General features: G+C 33.6%; 1 protein-coding gene across 3 annotated transcripts in view; it reads left to right on the forward strand.

Annotated features, from left to right (window-relative positions):
- LOC119632989 (S phase cyclin A-associated protein in the endoplasmic reticulum) overlaps positions 1-25,075 on the forward strand; it is a 62,315-nt gene extending 37,240 nt beyond the window's left edge. The window contains exons 7-12 of one of the 3 annotated variants that reach the window (XM_038026164.1): positions 11,007-11,152; positions 11,219-11,311; positions 13,255-13,346; positions 24,097-24,267; positions 24,410-24,562; positions 24,666-24,740. In XM_038026164.1, the coding sequence (XP_037882092.1) occupies positions 11,007-11,152; positions 11,219-11,311; positions 13,255-13,346; positions 24,097-24,267; positions 24,410-24,562; positions 24,666-24,740 (730 nt within the window). Of the gene's footprint in view, positions 1-11,006; positions 11,153-11,218; positions 11,312-13,254; positions 13,347-24,096; positions 24,268-24,409; positions 24,563-24,665 lie in introns of those variants that run through there. The other 2 variants (XM_038026166.1, XM_038026167.1) reach the window with 2 other exon arrangements.
- Positions 25,076-25,290: the final 215 nt, after the last annotated feature.

A 25,290-nucleotide genomic window follows, 5' to 3' on the forward strand; every position in this document is an offset into this window, starting at 1 on the left:
TTTTTTTTTTTTTTTTTTTTTTTTTTTTTTTTTTTTTTGTGTAGAATAAATGAAATGCAAACATTTAATTAATCGTCAGGTATACTTCCTCATGCAAACAGTCATAATGGACGCTTAAAGTAAAGACAACTTTTATCGAGTTTGAGAGAAATAGAGGGAAAAATAAAAATACGAATAAGTTGTAGTGTTCATGAAAATGTAGTATAGCTTTTCGTGATCGTTACCAAAATAAAGTTTGTTATTAACTTTTTCAAGTGAGTTGATAGCTTCCTCAGGGAAGGCCTAAATTAAAAAAACTAAGGCTCGTTTAACGGTTTCCAGTTTAATAAACTTCCCATTGAGAGAGAGGTGTCCTCAACTATTTTAAAAGCAAAACAGCTCATGAAAACTTTACAGTGAGACGTAACTCAACGTTGAATATCCTAAACTACATCGTTGAACAAAGTTACTCATATATATAAATTTTTCACAATAAGGCTTCTTATGGGAGTGACCGAGGGGGGCTAAACATATCGGTGAACTAAGTTCTATCAAAATATCTCCAAAAATTGCGACTTGGAAGTTCAATCCAAGAAAACAAGAAAGACGGGCGGACAGAAGGACAAATAGATAAGCTTAGAAGCACTTTCTCAATCGATCGGTGTAATAAAAGGTGAGTCCATGTTAAGTTCTTTTGGGTATTGCATACGTTTATGAGGACTAAAGGCACCCCTGCCTCGGTGTAGGGTACGAAAACTTACAGAAATAAATCGTGTAGATATAGATTACATAGATGATTAAAATGTTGTGCATGCAGAAGCATACTTTTTATGGGAGGCCTCATATGGAAGAGCACCCAAAAGCTTAGAAAAATGTATTCTTTTTGTCAAATGGTTTTTTTACTCACCTAAGATATTAAAAGTTAGGTTTTGTTGCCCCTCTAGTGGGCGCCCTTATGTGCGGCGGGATCCAAAAACGCAACCAAGGTAGCCCGAATTCGGTGCAGTTGATTGTTATGCCAAACAATTACTGGGGACCGATTATCACTCTGAAATATTACAAATTGAAAGGTCTTTGTCTATAAAAACCTACCTGTGGTAGGATTGGTTATACAAAAGAGGTTCAAGATCTATTTTATTTGAGGTAGGTGTGTGATCGTGGCTACGAGTGAGTGTTCTCTCTCATGAAAGCTCTATTATGACACAGAGTTTTTGACGATAGCACATATTGATGATGTATTGTTAAACCGTGTAAAGCGTAAAAATAATCCAGTATTTAAAAGCTGGCATCTCCAGAAAAGTTTCGTTATATAGTTAAGTAGTTCTCATGTTGAAGCTTCAACTTTGAATCATATCCAAGTCCGCGATGAACGTCGGCATAAAAATTTTGTCGTATCTTTCGTTACCAAGCAGGATATAAGAAAACAGCGCCAGAATGAACCTAAATATTGCTTTCATTTTATAGTCTCACACTGCTTTCATTTTGATTCTGCTAGAATTTCTTGATGACAGTCTTTCAAAATTGAATACAATTCCTCTTGTTTCGTTGCGTTATTATCTCCCTTCACTTTTTATGTAGGGAACAGGTTATTTAATTGTAAAAATTTTTTATGTTCCCTCAAATCTCAGAAGCGTTCCTTAAAACGTCATAAAAATGGTATTAAAAAGGAGCATGTATCTCTGTCATAACATTATTCCCTTAACATCTCTAATTAATTAAAAATTATTACCAGCGTACATGTGATTCTGTTTTTTTCGCTTTTATATAATATTATTATTCATCCACACTAATAATAAAATAAAAAATCATTATCATCTTATTAAGACATCAAAAGGGATTTTACGGTAAACTCCCCGCAGCGATTTTGATTCACTTAATACGGATTTAATAGATGCAATACAGGCACCACTCATATCATCAAATCAAATGAGCAACAGCAACAGATGCATCTTTTCGAGCTGTGAGAGTAAGCTTAAGAAAACAAAAAAAAAAAAAAAAAAAAAAAAACAAAAACTATATTCATAGACTTTACTTGTGCGCCTCTTTTTTTGGGTTGTCAACAATTTATTATGCATATAATTTATTCATAAGTTTGCCGGCTTACACCCCAAAAACAAAGGGATGCGAATTATATACATAAAAAAAGGAAAATAAAAAAAAGGGTGAAACTTTTTCTACAAACGTTTTTCTAAACGTATGTGACGTAAAACGCAGCATAAAAAACTATAAATTTATTCTCATTGACGAAACTGTTCCATTTTGCTAATCTAAAGAGGTCTAGCAACCGAATGACTTATAATAACATATGATCAATTTCGATAATCAAGACTGGAGGGTATGTTAAATATTACCCTTTATGTGTTCATTTTGGACGAGGCGGTACAGAAAAATCTCTGCAGTCGATTAAGACAAAAAAATTGTACAATCGATGTTAGAGAATAATTCCTACCAAACAAGTAAAAAGACGTGAATGCTTGGGGGTTTTATTAAATTTGAAATTATCTTAAGGCAAAATCTTAGGGTGCCTCATAGAGGGCGTTCAAAAGAAGAATTGGTTTTTTATGTCCGTTTAAATGTGAGCTGTTCTTGGTCAACTTGATTATTACGGATAAGTGTCTTGATTGTAAAGGAAATCGTGGACTTGGCTTATAATTCTGGCCATACATCACAGAAAAACAATGTGATAGAAGAAGAAATACTCAAAAGAACGAATGGTTCTTAACAGATTACGTTTTAAAATAAATACAGTTCTTGGGCAGAGGGTGTCTTACGAACGCCCTAAACCGTTCGGAATTAAAAATTTTAAAAAGCTAAAGTAACCCAATATAGAACTCGATACTGTTTTGATGAAACTTATCATTGCTTTATTCCTAACAATTTTATTTACATTTAGAGGGATGTTTAACATTTCGTAACGTACAGCGCTACAGTCGTGGCCAATTAATTAGAGCCATCACGCATAGAAAAAGTCGTTAGTAAGCTTTGATTTGTTTATCTAGATTACATTTTTTTTTTTTTTTTTTCAATTAAATTAAAAACAAGTATAAGGACTATAAGGACTACAGTGAGCCAAGGGCTACTATTAAGTATCCCACACCATCCTACAGTTATTCATATAACGACTTTTCAAAAAAAAAAAACGTAGAAAAAGAAAGAAGAAGATCAATTTTGGTGCTCTATACTATTGGATGGGTTTGGACGTTTCCTCCTGTTCTCGCAACGGTGCTATAGGATCGTCCGTAGAATATGCTCGTTTTACAGTTTATGAGTAATAAGCGACAAACTTAATTTGTGGCTTCGTTTGGAACGCAGAAGCGTGCTCAGTTTGCCTTACACTATAGCCGCGTATTTTGAACGATTCGACAGTTTTTCGACATCAATCCGCTTGCAAGAACTTTCAATGTTCTCGGGAAAGATGAACCTAGTATCTGAAAATTTGCGATCAGAAAATTATTTGCCGCAGAGAAGAAATAGACCCACCTACGAATATGCTCACTTGTGAGAAAACGAACAATATCTTAAAAGATTATATATATAAAAATCGAAAAGTAATTAACTAATTGATGGTAAGATGAAGAGTTCCTTCGTGCGGAGAAAAATCCTTTGTACCAAGTTATTAAGCATCAAGTCAAGCACCGTTTACTTAAGTAAGCTTTTCAAGAAATTAACCAAAATTGGTTTTTATTCAAAATAACATTACATGACTAGCCGTTATTCTCTGATCGGCGTAAATGTCCTAACAATAGAACAGGTGCACACATTAAAAAATACTTCGAACTAACAATAATCCTATCCCAGTAAGCTTTGAACTGCAAGCATTGGGGAAGTGGTTACAGTTGCTGTCAAGAGGCTTGATAGTGATTCGAATCTTTTAACTAAGTGTGCACTGAAGAGAATTTTTCAAGAAAATCACAGAAATATATTAGAAGTGATCCTAATTGTTAGGACAACACTGTTTGCTAAGCGTTTGCATATGTAACGCACAATTACAAAAGGAGTAAACACATGCAAGTACATCGATAATGGCAAAAAAGAAGTTACGGTTCGTCGGTTGTCTAGCTGTGTGACTGAATTTAATAGCTTACTCAACTGATTCAATTTTTTTTCATCTATGATTGAATACAATCATTATTACATATGAATGTGCATCAAAGTTATAGATGATAATTAGATTTGGCATGCAAATGGGCGTGGAATGCATATACTCTTTCAATTTATTTATTTATTTCTTTGTTATTAAAATTACAGATTTGTTTAAAAATTTCCAACATATGTCAACAATTTCATTAATTCATTTCATTTCATTTCATTTCATTTCATAGCATTACATTAATTGAGATGCTTTTGTCAAAGTGTAAAGTTAACAATAAAACAAGTGTATTAGCTTTAGAGCAAATCCGTTACATTCGATATAGTTACGACACATCTATGAGTCGTTTAATTCGATTAATATTTTTTAGACATTTTCAACACCATTTCCGATAGTTTATTTATTATATTATAAACCTAAAAAAAAAAAAAAAATTTTAATAATTTTGCGATACCTTTAAAGTGTAGCTAATCGCCGCTTATCTAATTACACGCAGCTTAACAGATATAATTGAAAAAAAAAAAAAAACTCACAAAGTTAAAATTTATTTATATAAAGACCAAACTTCTAAGCCAGACAAAAAAAAAAAAAGAAACACATATACATGGAAATTATAGCATACATGGAAATTTCACTCAGACAGTTCTCGCTTTATTCAAATATTAGTACCTTTCAATGTTAAAAAAACTATGAAGTCGAGCAATAAAGCAGAGTTTCCAAAAGGGCGTACATTATTCGCAAAAATGTACAATGGGTGTACAGTGAATGTTGTACGCACAATCATACATATGATATACATCTCGCATATCAACGAAGCCGTAAAGGCGAGCAAATATTCATGACTAGAGAACGCCAGTTGAAGGATCAAATAATTTGCGATCGATCGAGCGGCAAGACTACTAGGAAAGCGAGAAAACTAAGAATAAGAAATAGATTTGTTTACCATACCGTCTCCAAGACGTAATTGTGAAGAACGATTCTGTCGAAATTTCGCTTCAGTCATTCAGGAACCAATCGTCGTCGCCGCAGTAATCGTTCCTTTGAAGTTTTTCAAATGTTCGAAAGGAAGATCGCTTTAGAAATTTGCCACAAATATTTTAGCGTGAAACATGCGGTCGTCCAATTTCCGCACTTGTTCCCCAAACATCTCTCAAATTCTCAGTAATTGTTCAATTAACGTTGTATAAGTATCGGTTGTAGAGGGCGCCGCCGTGGTTTTCAAGACTAAGTTGTAAAGGGCCCTGCATTGTATTTTCCGCCCCACTTTATAAAGATCAGATATTGTCAACCAATAGTCAACATAACGCCTTGTTTTACAGTGATTCGAAAAGTTTCTATTTAAGCTGACAAGAATCCGTTGTCCTCCGATGTATTTTGAAAAAGTTCAACGAGCATACATATGAACTAACCCGTACATCGCGGGCCAGACACGGATGTTAAGTGAATGCAAAACAAACTCAATCGATACTATTATAAATCATGAATAAATCGCTTTCATACATTCATTATTATTGTTACTGTTATTACAATTATTATTATTATTATTATTTTTGTTATTATTAATATTACTATTAACATTAAATTAATTCGCTTTTTATCTGAAATATATGTATATATGAATAAAAAAAGGATAGTAAATGGTGAAGGGATTGGATTGTCAGTGTGTTTTTTTTTTTTTTTTTTTTTGCTCAGAGTTAGTTCAGTGAGCTTTTTAATGAAATTTAGTTTTATTGAGAACGTATTTGTTGCTATTGTTGTTAATAATTAAAATGTTCGTCATCGCTATCACGACATAGGATATTTAATCGCTTACTGGGAAGATTGCATATGCTCTCGGGATAGAAAGTTCGCTGTTTCCAGGCCAACGCAGTTTCGCATATCTTGAATTAGGCAGAGCCGTCGATCTGCTAAATATGGCTGCATCGATCTGAATCAGTGATAGTCGCGAAGAGACACGCCTGGTGATGTTCGTAAGATCTGGTTGCTTTTTAGTCTGCTTTTGAAAATTTTCTTCGTTTTCTTTGAGACGAATATTTTTTTTGAAGAAAATCTCACAAATCATTTCCTAACTGTTTCCTAGGTTAGTGCATTTTCACCACCAAGGTAACTTTATCATTTCCATAGCTTCGCTTGCATTTTTTCTCCGTTCAATCCAGCTAAACACAGAGAAAAGCAAAGTGCCATAAACGACTTCTTTGCGTTTGGCGACAGCTTGTAAATAACTGGACTAATACCGCACAACCGCCAATGGCCAAGTTACCTATACGCGTCATGTACGTTTATGAGGCAAAGTGATTCGTAGTTAGTATTCTAGAAGCAACTCTAGCAAGCAGTCATCTTGGAAATAAGTGAACTTGCTTACCTTCTTCTTCGTTTTTCCAACGCGAGTTGATGCAGCTTGATTGTAATCGCCTATCAGCAATATTTTGTCTACATTACTTGTCTTGATCTTTCTTGTAAATAATTTGTGGCATTTTTTTACCACAACTTTACAACAAAATTTAATCAATATAATGAGTGAAGATTTTGTCGAAAAATGCATATTTTGTTATTGATTCATTTTAATCAGTCAATGGTTATTTTTTATCACGTTTTCATTTACTGCATACAATTCATACAATACACGTAAGTCTATTTTATTTAGTAATAGTTGTGTAAAAAAGTTTTAATCATTCTTCGATCATTAATTCTAAACAAATAATGATGATGATTTGACACGCGATACGACACGCGGGCGATTTAGTAACACGCGTCCATCTATTGCGTACGCATATGAAACATAAGAGCGCAGGCAAACATTTGTGAGTCTAGACTCATTCGCATGCGGTGAATATACACACCCAGGAAAAATATAAATTTGAAAAGGAAATTAAGAAAAACAGAATAAAATTAATGTGTTTGGGGTCAATACGGAATATTGTTATTATTGTTGCTTAATATGATAAAGAGAGCGGTAGAGAAAGGTTAAGGGATTAACGAACTTTATATATTAAGGACTTAAAATTCGCCGATTAAACTTATACGAATTGATGTATGTATACATTTCGTATTCTTATTTCAGAGTAAGTTTGTATAGGAGATTATTTTTTTCGTAGCGTAACGAACAAAGCAACACAGATTTTAGGACAACGATTTAATATAAAAAAAAAAAAATTAAATTTCAGAAATTATGTCCGAGTAACAGATGTGGTTTGCCTGAAATCTAACTGGAATTGTGTATATAAATTTAATTCTTGCCACACGATTCCGATGCATCCTTTGACTTTCACTGGGTTTGTTTGCAATCTTTTTATTTTTTAGAACCACTTCCCGTATAATACCTCATATTGCAGAGTCATTATTTGAATAGTGTTGTAGTTCGACGTAGGGCATTTAATCGTTCGCCATTACTAACCATTATCGAGTTTTTACTTGTTTATTTTAGGGAAGAAATTTTCCTGAGGGAAGAATTTCCCTGAGAAGATCTCAAAGATAAATCGGGGAGCTCTGACAGGCTAACCAAAAATTTGGCTGATGAAATTCTGGATGATGGTTTAGAGAATATGCTCCGTTATCCCAAAATCACCTTTAGTGAAGTCGCTGAAGTATTTTATTATTTTATAAGGATTATAAAATAGGATTTCGAATAAGAAGATGGGTTTGCCGGCAAACTGATTGGATTTTCCCAAGCACTTTCTTCAAGCACTTTCCCAAGCTCAAATAGGCAATAGGCCGTTTTTTAAAGAGCAAGAAACGTGCGTTGAATCTATTGAAATGTGAAAATCCTTACTAAGGATATCTTACTTATGTCTGCTACTTTGGAGTGTAGTTGGCGCACCACGACTTTTAGTCATCTAATAGTATAGCTACGAAACTAGGAAACTTTCGCAGTCGGCATGAAACGATCTATAAAAAAAAAATCTATGCTTTTCAGAAGCAACTTTAGTGAATTTAGCCCCACGACAAAGTACTGATGCGTGTCGCTTTCCCTATCCAATATCTCTAACTTTGGGTGCCGGAAATTGCTCTATTCTGCAGCAACTGTACAATGTATTTTAGGTACTTATGGGATAAATTCAAATTAGCAAACCATTCTCAAGATATTGTATATGTAACCGACGACATGTGGTCGTTGTTAGATGACGAAAAGTAAGCAAATAAGTAGAGAATAATTTTACGAAGTAAATTTGAAATAGACAGTCATTTCATATTCATCTTGTTCCTGAAGGGAAATTATTTGAAGAAGTTGTAAAGCATCACTTTTGCAGACTTGTCATCCAAGTTACGGATCTTTACCACTTCGTTGCAGTTTTTGATTTCATTCTAAACTGATTTCATACGATTCCAGCTGCATCCGTATATGCCTTCTTGCTTGTACGAAGGAAGTTATTGCTAGTCACCAGACTGCACAGCTCATAGTAATAGACGCTGATTAAGTGAAAACTTTAGTCTAAAATCTCACTCATGGTCGATTGAATAAATTCTTATCCAATGCAGAAAATAGCAATGCCTTTCAAGAGAGAGAGAGAGAGACAGAGAACGTTGTAAATTTTTTCTTTTATTTGATAAGATTACTAATAAACGTATTTGATTTAATTCCGAGCACCTAATGGCCAGAAATTATTGTTGAGCAAGCGTCATAAAAGCGAAGAAACGGTTATCTTGGCAAAATTGAAAGACGAACATTCAGTGAACGCAGAAACAGCTGGATTTAGTTGATTATTAATAATTGTTTTTAGTCCGCATTTGCCATAATCATCCGGTGAAATGACATTCTATATGGTTGACACTGCAGCATTGTAAACTGAGGCAACCTATTGTCCTTTAATGAATATACAACAACAACTGAATTATGCTTAAAGTAACCGTGACCTGACCGAGTAAAACGATTATCACATATAACAAGCGGCGGCTGATGATTAACGATATGATGGCATACAAAAGAAATGCTTGGATTTTTTAATAGTTTCATGTTATATTACAACAACAATTTCATGTTATTCTTATTATGAATAAAAGCCAAGTATTGAAATGTGTGCAGGCAGCTCTTGTTGCATTTTTCATTTATAAATTATGGAATTTTATTAAATTTATTTTTCACTTATTAAAAGAAAAACAAAAACAAATTTCTTCTTGTTATTTATTTATTTATTTTTTTTGTTTTTTTTTTTTTTATTATTTATTTCGTTTACGGTTTTAAGTCAAAGAGAATTGTAATTTGATATTAGCTGATGAAAAATGTCTTTGTCTTCTATTGTATTATATTGTCAAAGATTTTCAATAGATAGACCATCCTCTAACCGAAAGATAGACGATGGATGTCTACCGTACGTAGTTAAACAAAAAAGTCATTGAATATCAACACAAATGTTTATGTTGTTTGTAAATATCGGGTTTTAGTTGTTTCTTCCACCACCACTTTATCTACTATTGTTATGAGTACTGCACTCATATACACACCCACAAACGGCAAACAAGACACTATTCAAATTGCGCATTACAAGGATGCATTTTTCTTCTTCTTTGCGTCCGCTTTGTTTGTTTTATACTTTTTAACTTCTTGAAGGGAAAAACAATATTAGTTTTCTTCTTTCTTTTCCCTGCTGACGATGCTCTCTCGATCGTACGTAAACTCTTAGGTATTATTTGCGAAAAATTTTCTTTGTGAAAAACAAAAATCAAACAAAAGGGAACGACGACAATCACTAAAAATTCAAAGATATATATATATATACTAGTTTTTGTTTAGCATTCGCGAGGGAAAGCGAATGTCGCAGCGAATGTCTGAAATTATTTCTATTAGCAAAGGTCGATTATGGCAATGGTTTACGTTTCCGTACATCAAGTAAAAATTTTTTCTTATTAAAGATTTTATGGCATCCTTCCATAAAACTTCTCTCTTTTCTCTTTTCCTCTCATCAGTATATTTAAGTGAAATTAAGAGAAAATTACAAAAAAATTATATAATTTTCTCGAACACCACAACTTAAGCTAATTTGCATCGACTTTCCGATAACATATACCGATAACACATCCATATAACTAGTGTCCGTCTGACTGTCTTGTTGTCTTGTGTTCAATATACAGACCGCAACTTTTGTAGACGTTTTGACAAAATTTGTTATACTAGCGTGTTTTCGATCAAGAAGGAAGCCCTCTTGAAAATGAGCTGGATTGGATCACCGTTACGACTCCATCTCGCATAATCCTTTGTTTTAAAAAGAGTCATTATATTAGAAAAATTTACAATTTGTCGAAATTTTCTAGCGAAAATCGTAAATAGTATTTTTTGACATAATAAATTGATGTGAAAAATTTGACTTGGATGGATCAATGTTTGGAACCATCTCCCGTAAAAACTTGTCTGCAGAAATAGTGTCTTTTCGTGGCAGAAAAATCTAACTTTTAATAGCTCATATTGCGAAAATCGATCCATTGTAATCATTTAACATAAACGTTAACTGTACTGCGTTTGGACCACGTAAGTCTATTTTTAGTACAAGAAAATTCGAACTTTATATGGTAAAAAGGTCTTACTTTTCATACTTTCCGTAGGGAAGCCTTGACATCAAATTCAAAAGTACTAGACAAATTTGGACTACATAGATCTATTGTTTCGAGACGTCTTCATATAAGAATACTCTAAGTCATAGTGTGTGTGCGTAAGACAAGCAATGTAGTGTAATTTTTACTTAACGAAATGAAGTAAGCAAAAATCTTTTACGAAAAAAGTAATTTTGTGTGATTGTAACTATGTCACCCTTTACTTTAAACGACAGTTCGCGTTTTGGACTCCTATGCATACAAGGCCTTTATTTGCGAACAAAAGCCACGTATCTAATTTTTTTAGTATTTTTTCATGAAAATAGATGAATATCAGTATTAGTTGTAATTGCGTAGAGTATTTAACAGTTAGCTTAGCCCGACAATAATGTTTTTGCTTTTACTTCCTTTCCAGTTATGCTGTCATGATTGGACTCATTGAAATTTTATCAAGGCGTTGTATGAAAATTCGTGAATCTATTGAGAGTCATCAAGGTGTGGTGTTATCATTGCTGGCAACACTCGGTTTCATAACAAAATTTATCGATGTCTGTCCCGTTGGTAAGACGAAGAGACTTTTAATTTAATAATCGTTTTTATATTTCGTTTTTTTCACAATTAAAACAGGTCCTGCAGATTCTACACGATTTCTAAGCTCGGCAAAGTCCACAGAACTTTTTGGTTCAATTTCAATGCTCTATGCCAGCGTCGTCCCTATTGGTAAGTTTACAAGCAACATTATAAGTAAGAGCTAACTTTACTACTTTACTGTTACCTTATAAAAGCGTTAAGGATATAAGTCACATTACCTTGGAACCTTTTTTTTACGGGATTTTATCGTTTAATTTAAACATATTTGCAAGAAGGCTTTACAATTAAAAAGTTATTGTTAGCGACCTATAAATTATGGTTGAGGGCGGTTAAATTAATCGGTAAAGCATGACAGACGAAGCCACACCCATAATTAATAAATTAGAATGTTTGATTAATTGATCCATTGGGATCGAATGGGTTTTCAAAACTCAATATATGTGCAATCAACTGTGATCGGAATGCAATAAAACACACAAGCAAAACAAATTTCGGAAAAACTATTACCCAAATATTTGTCAAAATCGCCAGCATGATAAAGGCGTGAATCATCACGATGTTGTTTAATCTATATCTAATCGATAAAATTTCTATTCCACAATGTTTTCTAATCGAATAAAGAACTTTTTAATGAATTTAGTGCAAATTCAAAAGGCCCTTAGAAAGAGCTAAAAAAGGTCGTTTGTGGATGGAAAAATTTCTAAATTCTATTATATTACGCAATAAGTATATATATATATATATATATATATATATACATAATATTTCTAAAACGTGTGCCTTATAACTATCGTTATGGTAAGAAAATACCAATACCTTACCAGACCTTATTATTAATGAGTTACATGATTACATTCATATAAACGATGTTAGGAAGTGTGAAAAAGTTGTTCGACACCGGTGCACCCAGATACCTATATGCCAGCCTTATAACCGCTAACTGTCGACGTACAAGTAAACCGATTAGGACAATTTTTGCGTTAAACATGCAGGTAATTGTGACAAATATCTATCTCAGATATACGATATAAATCGTCACTTTTCTAGAGCTTATTGTTTTTCTACTCCTATTTTTAGAATAAGTGGGATGAGTGTAAAAACATTTGACCGCAGCCGAATATAATTTTCGTAATTTTTCTTTTTTGTTTCAATGTTGTGTTGTTTGCAATATTTTTTGTATGTGTATTACGCTGATGTGCGCAATCGAAAGATAAACCGATTTATTTGATTTGATAGTATCGACAATGAACAATGGATTAATGATAGATTAGCTGAACGGACGAATCACCCATTTCTGGCCTATAGTAAGCAAAATAAGTTTTATATATGCTTAAAATATAAGTATTTTGTGTTGACGAGTATATTCGGCTTTTGCAAAAAAAAAAATTTTTTTGTTTTCTTACTTACTTCCAGGACCTATTGACCGATTCATTGATTATATAAGTATTTCCAGATCGTTAGATCGTTAACATACAGATATATAATATATATATATGTGTCACATATACAGCTTTGCTGTAAGTTAATATATTTCCCATAAAAGGTAATCACTTAGCTGAAAGTTAGCTTTCGCTTTGCTAAAAGCTTAATTTTTCCTACGTTGTTTGAAGGAATTTATATACACTCTTGTGTTTTTTAAAGGTATTGCCATATATAAATTGATAGAAGTAAAAAAAGGAACGAGAAATAAATCCAAGTTTAAATCACACTGTTTTGTAAAAGTCAATCACACTTTCACTTCCGACTGTAGCGCCACTTATCATCAATAAGTCGTTGCGTGTATTTGCACACTGAAGTGTGCACACTTTAAGCGTTCACGGCAGCATGTAGGTAATCTCGGTGCAATACATGTGTATAGGTGTAGATATAGTGTGAAGTGTAGTAAACTGTATTTATGTGAAAGTTATGTACTTGCTCCATAAAAGCATAACTGCATAACTGCGGCGGCTATAAATGTTATATCTTATAGGAGAGATATTTGGAAAGTAATCAAAACACTGATTTTTTCGCTTTTTTTTTTTTTTTTTGGTCGTTATTTTTATTAGTTTTTCTTAAATATATTTTTCTGATAGGTGAAAGCATTCCACCGAGAACGATTTCGTTAGCGGCTGCAACTTTTAATTTACTCGTTTCAATGGCTGTGCTGGATGTAAATACGTTCCAGGTAAATTATTTTCTATTTTCGTTAAAACACTACACATATATTGTATCATCATCGCAAGCATATTTTTACAATTATAAATCAACTCTCCATGAGTGCCAAATGCTTTTGCCAAAGATGACTTCTTAAGTGCAAAATCCATCCGAATAAAAGCTAATGCGTGACTAATTCTTATTTTTAGGTTTTGCCTCTGTTTCCTTAATAATTTCCATTCCATACCATTTTATATAAAAGCCCAATAGATATTTAACTAAACAATCAGTTCATAGTACCAATGGTACTTACTTATGTTCATATTACAGAGAATTATTAAGAAAACAAATCATTTTTAATTTGTTTGACTGGGTGCTGAAAGTATTAAATCAAATGTAAATATTTTTCAAAGTAATTTATTCTGAAGAAGGCTAACGCCAACAAAAACAATTGATTAAAAAACATGAAGGCACAGAGTAAAGCACATATATATACACATATATATACATATATATATATATATATTTGCATAAGTGTATGAAACTAAAATGAAAAGGACGTCAGACGAACACCTACGCACATACATAAATGCCACAGACAAACACAAACACTTCAGACTGAATTTAAATCCTTTCTTTTCTTTGTATTTTGCAAAAGTTTTCATAATTTGTCTTCTTCTTGTTTCAAAAATAATAAAATACAAATATATATATATTCGTATATTTACGTATGCGTATGCATTATTTTTTGTATTTTTTTTTTTTTTTTTTTTTTTTTTTTTTCTACAGATATCTACTTAAATATGCAAAAAGTAGAAATATTCAATTCCCAAAGTAAACGTTGAAAACTTTTTATATAACTAATACGAGCAAGAAAGCAATCATGAAGTAACGAATAGAATACGCATAGTCAACATAATCTCTAACGGATATAGTGCTACTAGATGCTACTTGAAACTTTACCCATTGAAGAAAACATTGGCTGGTGTGCATACATACGTGCAGAGTGCCGAAGTTGTATATGTCCATACTTGAATATTTTTGCAGTCAGTCGTTATTAAAGCATAGAGTATACTATGTATTTTATTTCTTTTGTAACACTTGGAAATATTCATAGTCCTATAATTAGCCTGAGAAGAAAGTGAGGCAGTTGAAGTCGTAGCTGAAGTTCTTGAAGATGTAAAGAATTTTTATTGAACGTTAGTGTTTTAGTCATAATTTTTTTTTGAGTTTTGGAAATAAGTTTCTTACATATATTTTTAATTATACGACAAATGCGTGTGCAGTTATTTGCATTTATGTACAACGGAAGCTTTCAAGCCAGCGTCTACGTTGAACTGAGAAGAAAACAATGCGGGTCCCCAAATTAATCTCTAAGGACCAACACACGTCAAGGCATGACGATGTGCAAATGACTTTGGGCGCGTAAGAGGATGAACGGGGTGATTCGTTTCACAATCTGCCAACTATTAATGAGACTTGAATCTGCTACGAAACAACCCACTAGCACTCACAACTTAAGTTTTCGAAAGTTGAGCGCACTAAATGGATTTTCAAACGGTTGCTCTTACTGTGTTCCGGAATAAGGACGGCATTAGCTAGCGTCGATATGTTGAAGACACCGTCGATCATTCTCATTTTAGACAAGAAAAGCTGTTATTAAATTTTGTTTAGAAAAAGAAATTCAAGAAAATAAAACCGTTTCCTTCCTGTGCCCCCTTTTGTCGTTCTATCTATATTGCTTGAGAATACGTTTGCCTTAAAGAGAGATCTTTAGTTGAGAAGAGAGTTCGTCGGAATGCTTTCCGCTCCAAGTTTTTTAATTAATATCTAAAGCAAAGTGCATGTGGACATCACTTTAAGGCCATAAGTTATTGATAGAAAAATAGATTCTTTCAAGCAACGTCCTCTAAGTAGGCAAGCAAGCTTCTACTCAGAAGGCATTGTGGATTAAGGACGAAGAAGAAAAAGATCTGTAAACAGATTCGCAAACGTAGCAATGCAGGAATAATTAAATGTAAAAATAAATTGAAATTTTTTAAGCTCCTTTTTGAGGTTCAATAATGCATTTACAGCGGGTAGATCCCTAAACAATTTTGAATGATCGAATCCAATTTCAATCTCTCGCCTTTAAGAGTCTTATGTGAAGAGGCAGTCATGGCTAAATTGAAAGTTGTTTTAAATCTTCATATTACGAGCGGAATCAAAAATCTGGCGCAACCTCATTTGTTCATGATAGATGGAAAGATAATACTGTCATATAAACATGGGTAAGAACCGATAGAAAGCTAGATCTATGCTGAGTGTTACGCTAATCAAATATATCTCTTCCTATGTTACCTATAGAATAAAAGAACAGTTTTAAAATGCTCTTGGGCACCCTATGGCGATGCCTGAGAAGGAACAGTGGTACGAATGTTACGTACTTAGGCGTAGCAAATCAAATGATATTATGGGGTATCCAAGGTTCGCCGTAATGCGTAAAATTGAATTTCTTACTTGTTAGTTTTTGAGGGGTGTTATTATGACTGCGGCGTTACGCGCAACATTTTGGCAATGCTTAAAATGTTCATTTCTTGTGTCAATATTTGTTGGAAAACAAAAGTGAAATTGAGTTGTGAGTTGTGTTCATGATTAAAACCTAATAAAATTATTTACTTTTCTGTCAGTAGCAGTTTGCCAACATTAAATTAGATAACACACATAAGCACGAACTTACAAACAAACCGCACAAGTCTGATCATAAATCATTATTAGAGCAAAAATGTACTAAAACGGAAAATTTGAAGAGGAGTTTATGTATTGACAACAACAAAAAAGAAGCAATCGTTTCTTCATTTCAAAGCCCGATTATTGAACTCAAAAAGGAAAGCATTTTTAGGGGGGAAAAAAAAATTAGTTTTATTTACATTATATTCGTTTAGCTAACCAGCTAACCATCACTTAGACTTGATCCAAATCTCGTTCTCATTGCTAACACTTATCGCCGTTTGGATATGTTTTCTAATATTGCAGAGAGTTCTTATATTTAAGAAAGCCCACTATCGGCAAACTTCAGGATCTTTTTATGTCTTATAAGCAGCATAGTGCTCCGCTACACGTTTGCTTCGTTTACATAACATTACACGGGAAGTGGTCGAAAAGGTAATGCAATCCGAACCATTTGCAATAGTAGTCGCCTTTCGGCCAAAGCATGATATTCCAATTTAATTGCATCCTACACACACGAACACAACAAGAGAACGCAGACAGACAGACAGACAAGTGTAAACTGATGCAGAAAATGCTTCTAAATAGTTTAGACAATGATCCCGGATCGGTCGGTAAAGTAAAACTTTGGTCTGTCTTAAGTCTTTCTAGGTATTGTATATATCCGCACAATCTTAGTATTCTCTTGTAGCTGGTGTAGGGTATAATGCAAAAAATATTTGATATGAAGTATTGCTCATCGCTACCTATACATGTTTTTCGCTTGTTGGACATTTTGTCAATGCCAAGCAAAACAAGATATTTTCCTACATACTCGTAAGAAGTCTAGCGCTGCTCAGTGAATGCGGTTCCCATCGATGCAAACAAGTGGAAAGAGTTTGCTGAGTTAGTCGCATGGCTTAAGACTTTCTGGCCGAGTGCATCCAACGCGCCATAAACCCGGAAAAAATGTAAAAAATTACTCTCTGTTTAATTTTGAACACCGAACCGTTGACATTGATTAATTGTTGTTAGTAACGTGCGATGGGAACCGCTTGGATATTAAGAATTATTAATATATAACACCTATCGGGTCCCAGCAAGCACAGAGCTTTTTCTTCTTGCTCATGAATTTTTTGCCCCTGAGGTTCTGAAGACAGGTGCAAACTCTTCATCAGTCAAACAAGGAGAAGATGCTGCTTGCAAATGCTCTTTGTTTGGCACAAAACACAACATCCTCGCTGTCAGAAAGACAGTTTTGCAGTAAGATAGGCAACATGCAGAATGCCTTACGTCCGATTTTCTTTTCACAATCACTTTCTGAATCGATCTAAGTTTGTCTGTTTGTCGTGTTTTGGCCCAATGATCAGCACTGTTGAAAATGGTTCTTCCACTTTCCAAAAAATGCTCTATTTTGAAAAGTCTTTACGTACATAACTGTTGGGATATGTGGAGTATTTAATAACGGGTCACTGTAGTGTGTTTACTTGTTTAAGTTGATTAAACAAATTGCTTGCCCTTCTGCCTACTCTTTTAACGGCTGTTGATTTACTTTTCCTGTTGAACTACAAGTCGCAATTTTCGAGATACTATCTTGATTTGCGGTACATTGACATATTTTGGTTTAAGGATAAGTCTCACCAAAATGTTTGGATCAGACAACTTTTACAATCATTCCCCATACAACAGCATATTTTCGAAACTGGTTGCAAAGCGGTGTAGCTTGTTTAATAGTCGGCTCTGATCGACTGTAGGGTAACGTTCCGCATATTATCTAGTGATTTATGAGTTTACAAGTTCAATTCGAAAGCAATCTTAAAGCACAAGGCACAAGGATGATTATGGCTTTTTTCGGAAAAAGGATTTCATTCTGCCTTGTTTTAAGGCATTGCGTCACTTGGAATATCTGCTGAAGAACTTATTCTTGTACAAGCGAAATGCCATTGAGCATACTGATCGCAATGGAAATGCAACCGCGAATCGAAAACGAACCTCACTAACTGTCTTTAAAAAAAATTGGAAAAAAAAACTTCATATATTTACATATATAACACTTAGAAGATCTTACCATATATAAAACACATTCCCGATATGTCAAGCGAAATCACATAAACCTTTGAGGGAACATTAATTTGTTTTTGAATTTTCTCGGTGCATGTTTGACGAAACGGTTACATCGGAATGGAGTGGAAATTGAGTCAGGCGGACTAGTGTAGATGTTTTACCTATCTTATGGGAGCTACAAAGTCTTACCTGCAAATATGTTGTCCTTAGACGACGCACCTAAACACAGAAAAGTTTTAGTCCAACTTTGAAGCATTTTCTGAACTCTGCTGTATTCACTTGTGCTTATACTACTTCTTCAACAAATCCTTTGACCTTTCACGAGTATGTGCTGGAAAATGGAAAACTTATTAACAAGTTCTCGTAATGTTTTGTTCTCACGAAAAATCATTTTCTTCTGCAATGGAAAACTTCACATAAGTAAGAGTGAGATTTTTTAAAATTATTTTTCTCATAATCAACTTGTACGCTTTTGGCTTTTATTATAACTCACACAAATAGCAAATGAAGATATAAAAGCAATTCATACAAATCTATAACGAAGATAAATCCTTAAATCACAAACAAAAAAAAAAAAAAAGAAAGAAAGGAGAGAGAAACACAACAAAGAAAAAAAATATATATAATTGCAAGAGAGTATGCAAGTGTGCATAATTTAAAGTAAATACAAAACTTTTTCAAGGGAAATATGATTTTTCACCCGCACAGAGTACCGAGAGTACAACAAAATATCATTTAACGTTAGGATTTAAATCGCTTTGGTGGGTGTAGTGGTAAAAACTAAAAATGATTTTCAAGCATTTCGTTAATTCATCGCAAGTATCAGACAAAATTTCATTCGTAAACACATTTGTTTCGACATTTGCAACCACTAATTGTGGTTCATTCCTGGCCAAGTGCATATGTGCGTTTTTCATTCTTTCAATACGTTAGTAAACACGGCTTTGTGTGTTGCAATGTAATGTAAATGCAGAGAGACACACACAGACAGTAAGACAGACAGACAAGCACGCATTCGCCCAGGCTGAAATTGCTGCTGCAAGATTCATCATAAAATAAACAAGAAGGAAAGAATAACAAAAAAAAAAGAAAAGATACGTAAATAAACATTTTGGCCTAACAAGCAAATACAATGTGATTAAATATTGACATGATACATACAAAGAGGAAACGGACGTAACAGCCGCTTTGAACAACAATTTCAAAGAGGAAAATTGTGCACCACACTATGTGGTATTTTGTGTTCAAAAGGATCCGTTTTTATGTGCTTAAATTACAAGAGCAATATTTTCAAGAAAAGTTAAAAGTTCGAAAAAAAAAAAAAATTCCACTTTACTACTATTCGCTAAGTATTCTTATTCCCTTTTAAATTCACTTAAACTGTTGGTTTCTACAATAGAAGGGATGCGTAAGAGCGAGCTCGCAAATCTTTTGCGAATACACTAAAGAATACACTAAAACTTATCCCCAGCAAGAAAGCAGCAAGTGCGATTCTTCGCTAACAGGATACATTTTGTGCAATCAGTATTACAGCCCCCTACATTTCAATTTATTTTATATGATATTTAGTGCTTTGTTGTACCAGCCTATTACTGCAAAGTACAATAATTATCGTAATAAGCCCTTTAAGTAGAGATTTCCTTCATATAATTGCACCTCTTTAAAAAAAGAATTTTTCTTTCATCTTCTCAGTGCAAACCTGTTAAGGGAAGAGCTCGCGGCAAGCGAGTATCATTTTTTTTTCTTTTTTTTTGCTTTTTGGCAGTCCCAAGAGTCATTCTTTGATTATTTGACCAACCATTCAGGAAATGGCTTCTGTACGTGTAATAGAGTGACGGTCAAAAACAAGCACGGGAAGCCTTCATGGATTAAGTACTCACTATGTCTGCCATTAAGTATGCTCTACCGCACTGGACTTGAACCCGGCAACAACAGCCACTCAGTAATCGCGAGATATCGACCTAACATGAATCTTTTACGCGTTTTAAATATTGCCATGCAAGAGTAAAAAGAAGAGGTTCCATCTTTGTTGGTGATAGTCCTATATCCTCTAATAACATAAGCTTTTCTATTCACCTTTTGGTGAATGTTGTACGCCCTGATCTTGAATTGCACAGTTTTCGCCACATATTTAAGCGAATGAACGCAACAGATTACCTTCTCTTTAACAGTCCCTATGATACGGCACTAAGATCTTACGCTCAATCATTCAATAAGTTCAGAATATTTCGTTTGGATCTTGGTGCGTTTTAAAATGGATTCGTCAATAGCCATCCTGCAACCAATAACATAACAAAGGCGCTTACATTTATTTAAAGCCTGCTCAGCTTTTATACAACTTTGATGAGTATCTTCTGCATAACTTTTGGATCACTGGTATTTAAGAGAGATCGAGCCTAATTTCGACTATATCTAGGTTTCTATCCAACGGCTTGTGTGAGATGGTTCGATTTTGCCCTTCTCTCTTCGCACAACGGGTGAGAGAAAGGCTAGGTTCACTCTATTAACGAAGCAAGTTTAAATTAATAATGATCTGCGTTCAGCAGAAAGTTTTAAAAAAGTTTAAAAGTCAGTAAAAATCACCCAAAAGAAAGGGAGATAAAGTAATTGCATGAAAGTATGATGATCCATATGTTGTGGTACTTAATCGACGTAGCCATCATCAATTGTCTTGCAGCAAACCAATACGGCGTCTTCTGACTAGAAGAAAACTTTTATAAATTTGTTATTACACTCTACACCACTTGTGGTACAAGAGTACACTATGCCCACATTTCATTATAACGTTCGATTACGAATTACTTTCCCAATCAATCAAACATGATCTGTCCGCCTGTCCGCCTTCGGTTGTTTATTCGTATTCAACTTGCAGGCGGCAAATTTTTGATGAAATTTGGTACACTGCCCTGTTTTGGTCAAAGGACAAACGCTATTGAAAATGGTTCGGATTAGACTATCGTTCTGACCATTTCGCCTATAATGCCACATTTTCAAAATTCCTTCGAATCGACTTAATTAGATGCTTTAAACATTCCGGAACGTAGGCGAAAACGTAAAGGTGATGAAGGAATTTTTTCTATAAAATTTCGAACATTTCCGTAATCGTTTCGTAACGACTATTTATTTTATATCTTAGAGGGCAGGGACTATCACATTATATATGGTTTCAGTGTTGTCATCTTTTGATATTTTTCAAAAATATATATTATTTTTTGTTCTGAATATTATGCTTAAAAAATTGTTCGACTATTTGTGCCCGATTATCTTTCCTTCCATTCCAAAAGAGCAGTTAAAAATGCGTTTTCTTTGAACTTGATGGTATGTGACATAATGCTTATGCTTTTAATGGCAAATATGCACGCAAACAATGAAACACGAAATGAACCTGTTGGATCGGTGGTAAAAGATTTACATAGATTTATTTATGCGTATTTACTCCAAGTTAGCATAATAGTCTACTTACGCTCAATATTCTACTCGTTGCATTGATTTGCCGACATTAAAAGCAAACCAATGACTGTTTACCAGGAATATCATTCGTTGCTGGCCCGACGTTGAAATGTATTTATATTGGTTTTCGTTATATTATTTATGCTTGATATCGAACAGAATTCCTTCCTGTTAATTCCTTCAAATAGTATGTACATATTATGTGTGTGTATTGTTTAAACAAAGATGCTCCGTCGTACATAAGCAAATACTCATTGATGATGCTAATGCTTTCAAGTATCTGCACGCGTCACCAAATGAAACAATCAACGTCTAATTCTAAAATCAATCTACTTTTTATTCCGTATGTGTATGTGTGTATCGTTCACTCATTCATAAAATCCAAACATTATTCGATACGAGCTAAGCTATATATATATATATATATATATATTCTATATATATTTCGTATAACTATGTTGTATGTAATATGTCACGATTTTCCCCCTATATATGTACATATGCGTATGTAGTCAGTTTAGTGATATTTCAACTAAAGTGTCAAAATATTTACTTGTTATTCGTCATATAACATGAAATGCCAATACGCGATTTTCGATTGTTTGTTGACATTTCATTGCGCATTTCACGTTCACGTTGGCATATTATTCTAAAATCGTCCTTCTCCCCCTCCCCCCATACATGTTATCGATATAGATACTATTATTAGAAAAATGGCACGACATGACGATTACTTACGTTTGCATATCTCTCGTTTTGAAATTACAAATGTATCACATGAAAAGCAAAAAAAAAAAAAGAAAAAAAAAAAAATGCAAAAACTATACATAACTCATCGACAAGTTTTAGCATATTCAAAATATTTAGCTATATATTGTGAACACTTGGGCGTCATCTCATGTATGAGATGAAGAATGTACGATGTACGATATTTTTAAGTGTAAGGTTCGCTATTCTACTACACTCTATCTATGCAATTCTTAGAAGGAGGGGGCAGACCTATCTGCTTTTACGTTACTTTAAGAAACACCTTTTAAATCGATTTAAGATTGTCTGTCCGTCCGTCCTTTTTTTATTTGTTATGTTGTGTTCAACCTGTAGACGGCAATCTTCAAAATATTTTAATGAACTTTGGTAAGCTGACGTATTTTATCCCAAGGACGAAAGCTATTGAAAATGGTTCGAAACGGATCACTGTTTCGCCTTAATTGTCGAAAAGTCGTCAGTTGAATAATGGATAACGTAGAGCATTTAATGATAGGCCGTAGCTCATCATAGTATTGTCACTTGTCATAAATAGTTTTCAGGGACAGATATTTCCGAGCAGCGTTTATATGGAATCCTGTTAAAGTAGCTTTACTCGACGGTGCTAGGTAGCATGCGTAGAATACCACTCAGCCTTTATGATAAAATTCTGCATTGAGGATGCTTAAGATGGATTCAGTATGAGTTTTAATCATCGCTAACCGGGGCGGGGGACTGTTTCCTTCATTCCTGTTGCTCTTGAAATGTTAAGGATTTTCAAATAAGTGATAAAGTAGTTGAGCTGAAAATACTAATGATTTGAATAAAATGAAGAGATATTGGTCGCTGTACATAGGGTCTCACTAATCAAGCATACATAGTCATTATGGATATATAGCTTTGTAATTTCGGTAGTAATTTCCCGTAATACATGACAAAAGGGCAGACCTACTTAATTGCACCGCGAATACTAAGTTGAATATTTTATCCCAATCACATGTATAAAGGCGTTGCCATTGTAAAATTTGTAGTAAAAATTCGACTCTTCTTTGAACAAATGCTGATAAAGGAACCACGCAATTAGTCTTGGAAATGTTTGATCCCTTTTACTTGCATGAAAACATATTTAAATACCTATATTATATTTTCATTTTTCTCTCTGCTGTAGTCCTTGAATTCCGCTTCACAAATTTCGAAACAGACATCACGTTGAGAACTATAAAAACATTGCATGTTTGAGCTAAATTGTTTGCGAGAATTGTTACGCAGCATTTAGCAGAGTCCTTTAACCATAACTTATTGATCTTCAAACTCCAGGCTTCTGGCTTGCTTTTGTACCTCGCCTCGCATGAATTTCCCGTGATTCCTGGCCTCCCTACCTCAAGTATCCAAGTACCACTATCATCCCCTCCACTCGAAAAATTGCCAAAAAGTACTTATGGCTACACTGAATTTGCCTTTTAAACGCCACTACCTTTAACTTTAAATGTGAGTGTGTGTTAAAAAAATTGATTTCCATATTACTTTGTTGAAGCAAAAGTGTGCGTAGAAAAAATTTTCTTATACGATTACTATTGAAGAAGGTTTTCGTTAGGGACAAGTGACTTGAAGTTTTTATCGTTTTGTTTAGTTTCGCTGTCAAATTTACATACGTTAGTCACGTCTCTTACGTTCACTTTTCGGTATAACCGAACAATAATAGTCTGTATGTCACTTCGTGTATGCAAACTTCTCGGTGGTATTGATAGTGTTCGTTATAAGTTGATTAGTTTATATTAAAATTTTTTTTTTTTTTATATATTTTTCATACATATATGTCTTTTTCTACTTTCTAGGAAGTATTAAGCGGGGAAGCAATTTCATTAAAATTCCTCGATGTTGTGACAATTTTACTCAAGTATTGTGGCATTAAATGCACGGCAGCTAAAAATAGTGAAACTCAAGCAGTTTTAATTGATTTAATTGCCAGCATTGGTTTTTTCTGTGCAAACAACAAACAAAATCAGGTGAGTTTAAACAACAGAATAAATTATGAATTATTGCTCTTATGCACACACATTCTCAATTATTTTATTATTTATTAAAGCACAAGCATGAAAACTTTTTTCTTTTTTTGTTTTCTTTTCGCATTATTTTCTTGTCTTTCAGGATCTTTTGACCTCAGAACAGTGTTCGAATATAATAAAAAATTTAACCAGATTACCTGAATATTTGAATGTGGTTGTCTATCCCTGCCTTGTTACCTTAACCTTTCAAAATCAAAATGCTCGCAATGTGATAGGTCGTGATTTTAATTTAGAGGTAATAATAACCAATGCATATAACATTTTGATGAACTCTGATGACTTGATTCGAGTTAATTCGAATCGTTTCCTTATTTGGTTTTTTTGGTTTCTATTTTTAGTTTCTGGATGAATATAGTAAATCGGATAAGGCGAAAAAGAATCATTTGGTGGCTTTGCTTAAGGAAACTACTTAAATTGGGGCTTAGATTGGCCAAATAACGGTGCTTTCGATATAAAACCTCAATTACGACTGCCTGCCTCTCCAAGCACATCATCCATTGCAATTGCATATGCATTATTAATAAATGTGTTTTCATTTTGTTTTTCTTCTTACTCACTCTTTCTCCCTATCTCTTTTTCTCGCTTTCTGTATCTCTGTTTCCATAAAATTCACACTAATTACATGGATACTGTGTCTATTTAATGGATACGATTCTCTTTTTATTTTGATATTTTTTTATACAATGTATGTATTTTCATACGAACGAGTAAATAAGCAAATCAAATATAAGTATTTAAATAAACGAAAACAAACCTTATAGGTATGCACGTGCGTAATGATAATTAAATACGATTGCGTTCTCATTGTTTATAGGTAATGCAGGAAAAAAAAAAAAAACAAGAAATGCAAAATATTGCATGTTTTCTCAAAGTGTTTATCGTTCTCACACATATATATATATATGCAGGCAAACATGCAAACATTAATTCATTGTTATGAAGAGCTGAAGAGCTAATGGACCA

Source organism: Glossina fuscipes, unplaced genomic scaffold (assembly GCF_014805625.2).
Source record: "Glossina fuscipes isolate IAEA_lab_2018 unplaced genomic scaffold, Yale_Gfus_2 2, whole genome shotgun sequence".
Lineage (NCBI taxonomy): Eukaryota > Metazoa > Arthropoda > Insecta > Diptera > Glossinidae > Glossina > Glossina fuscipes.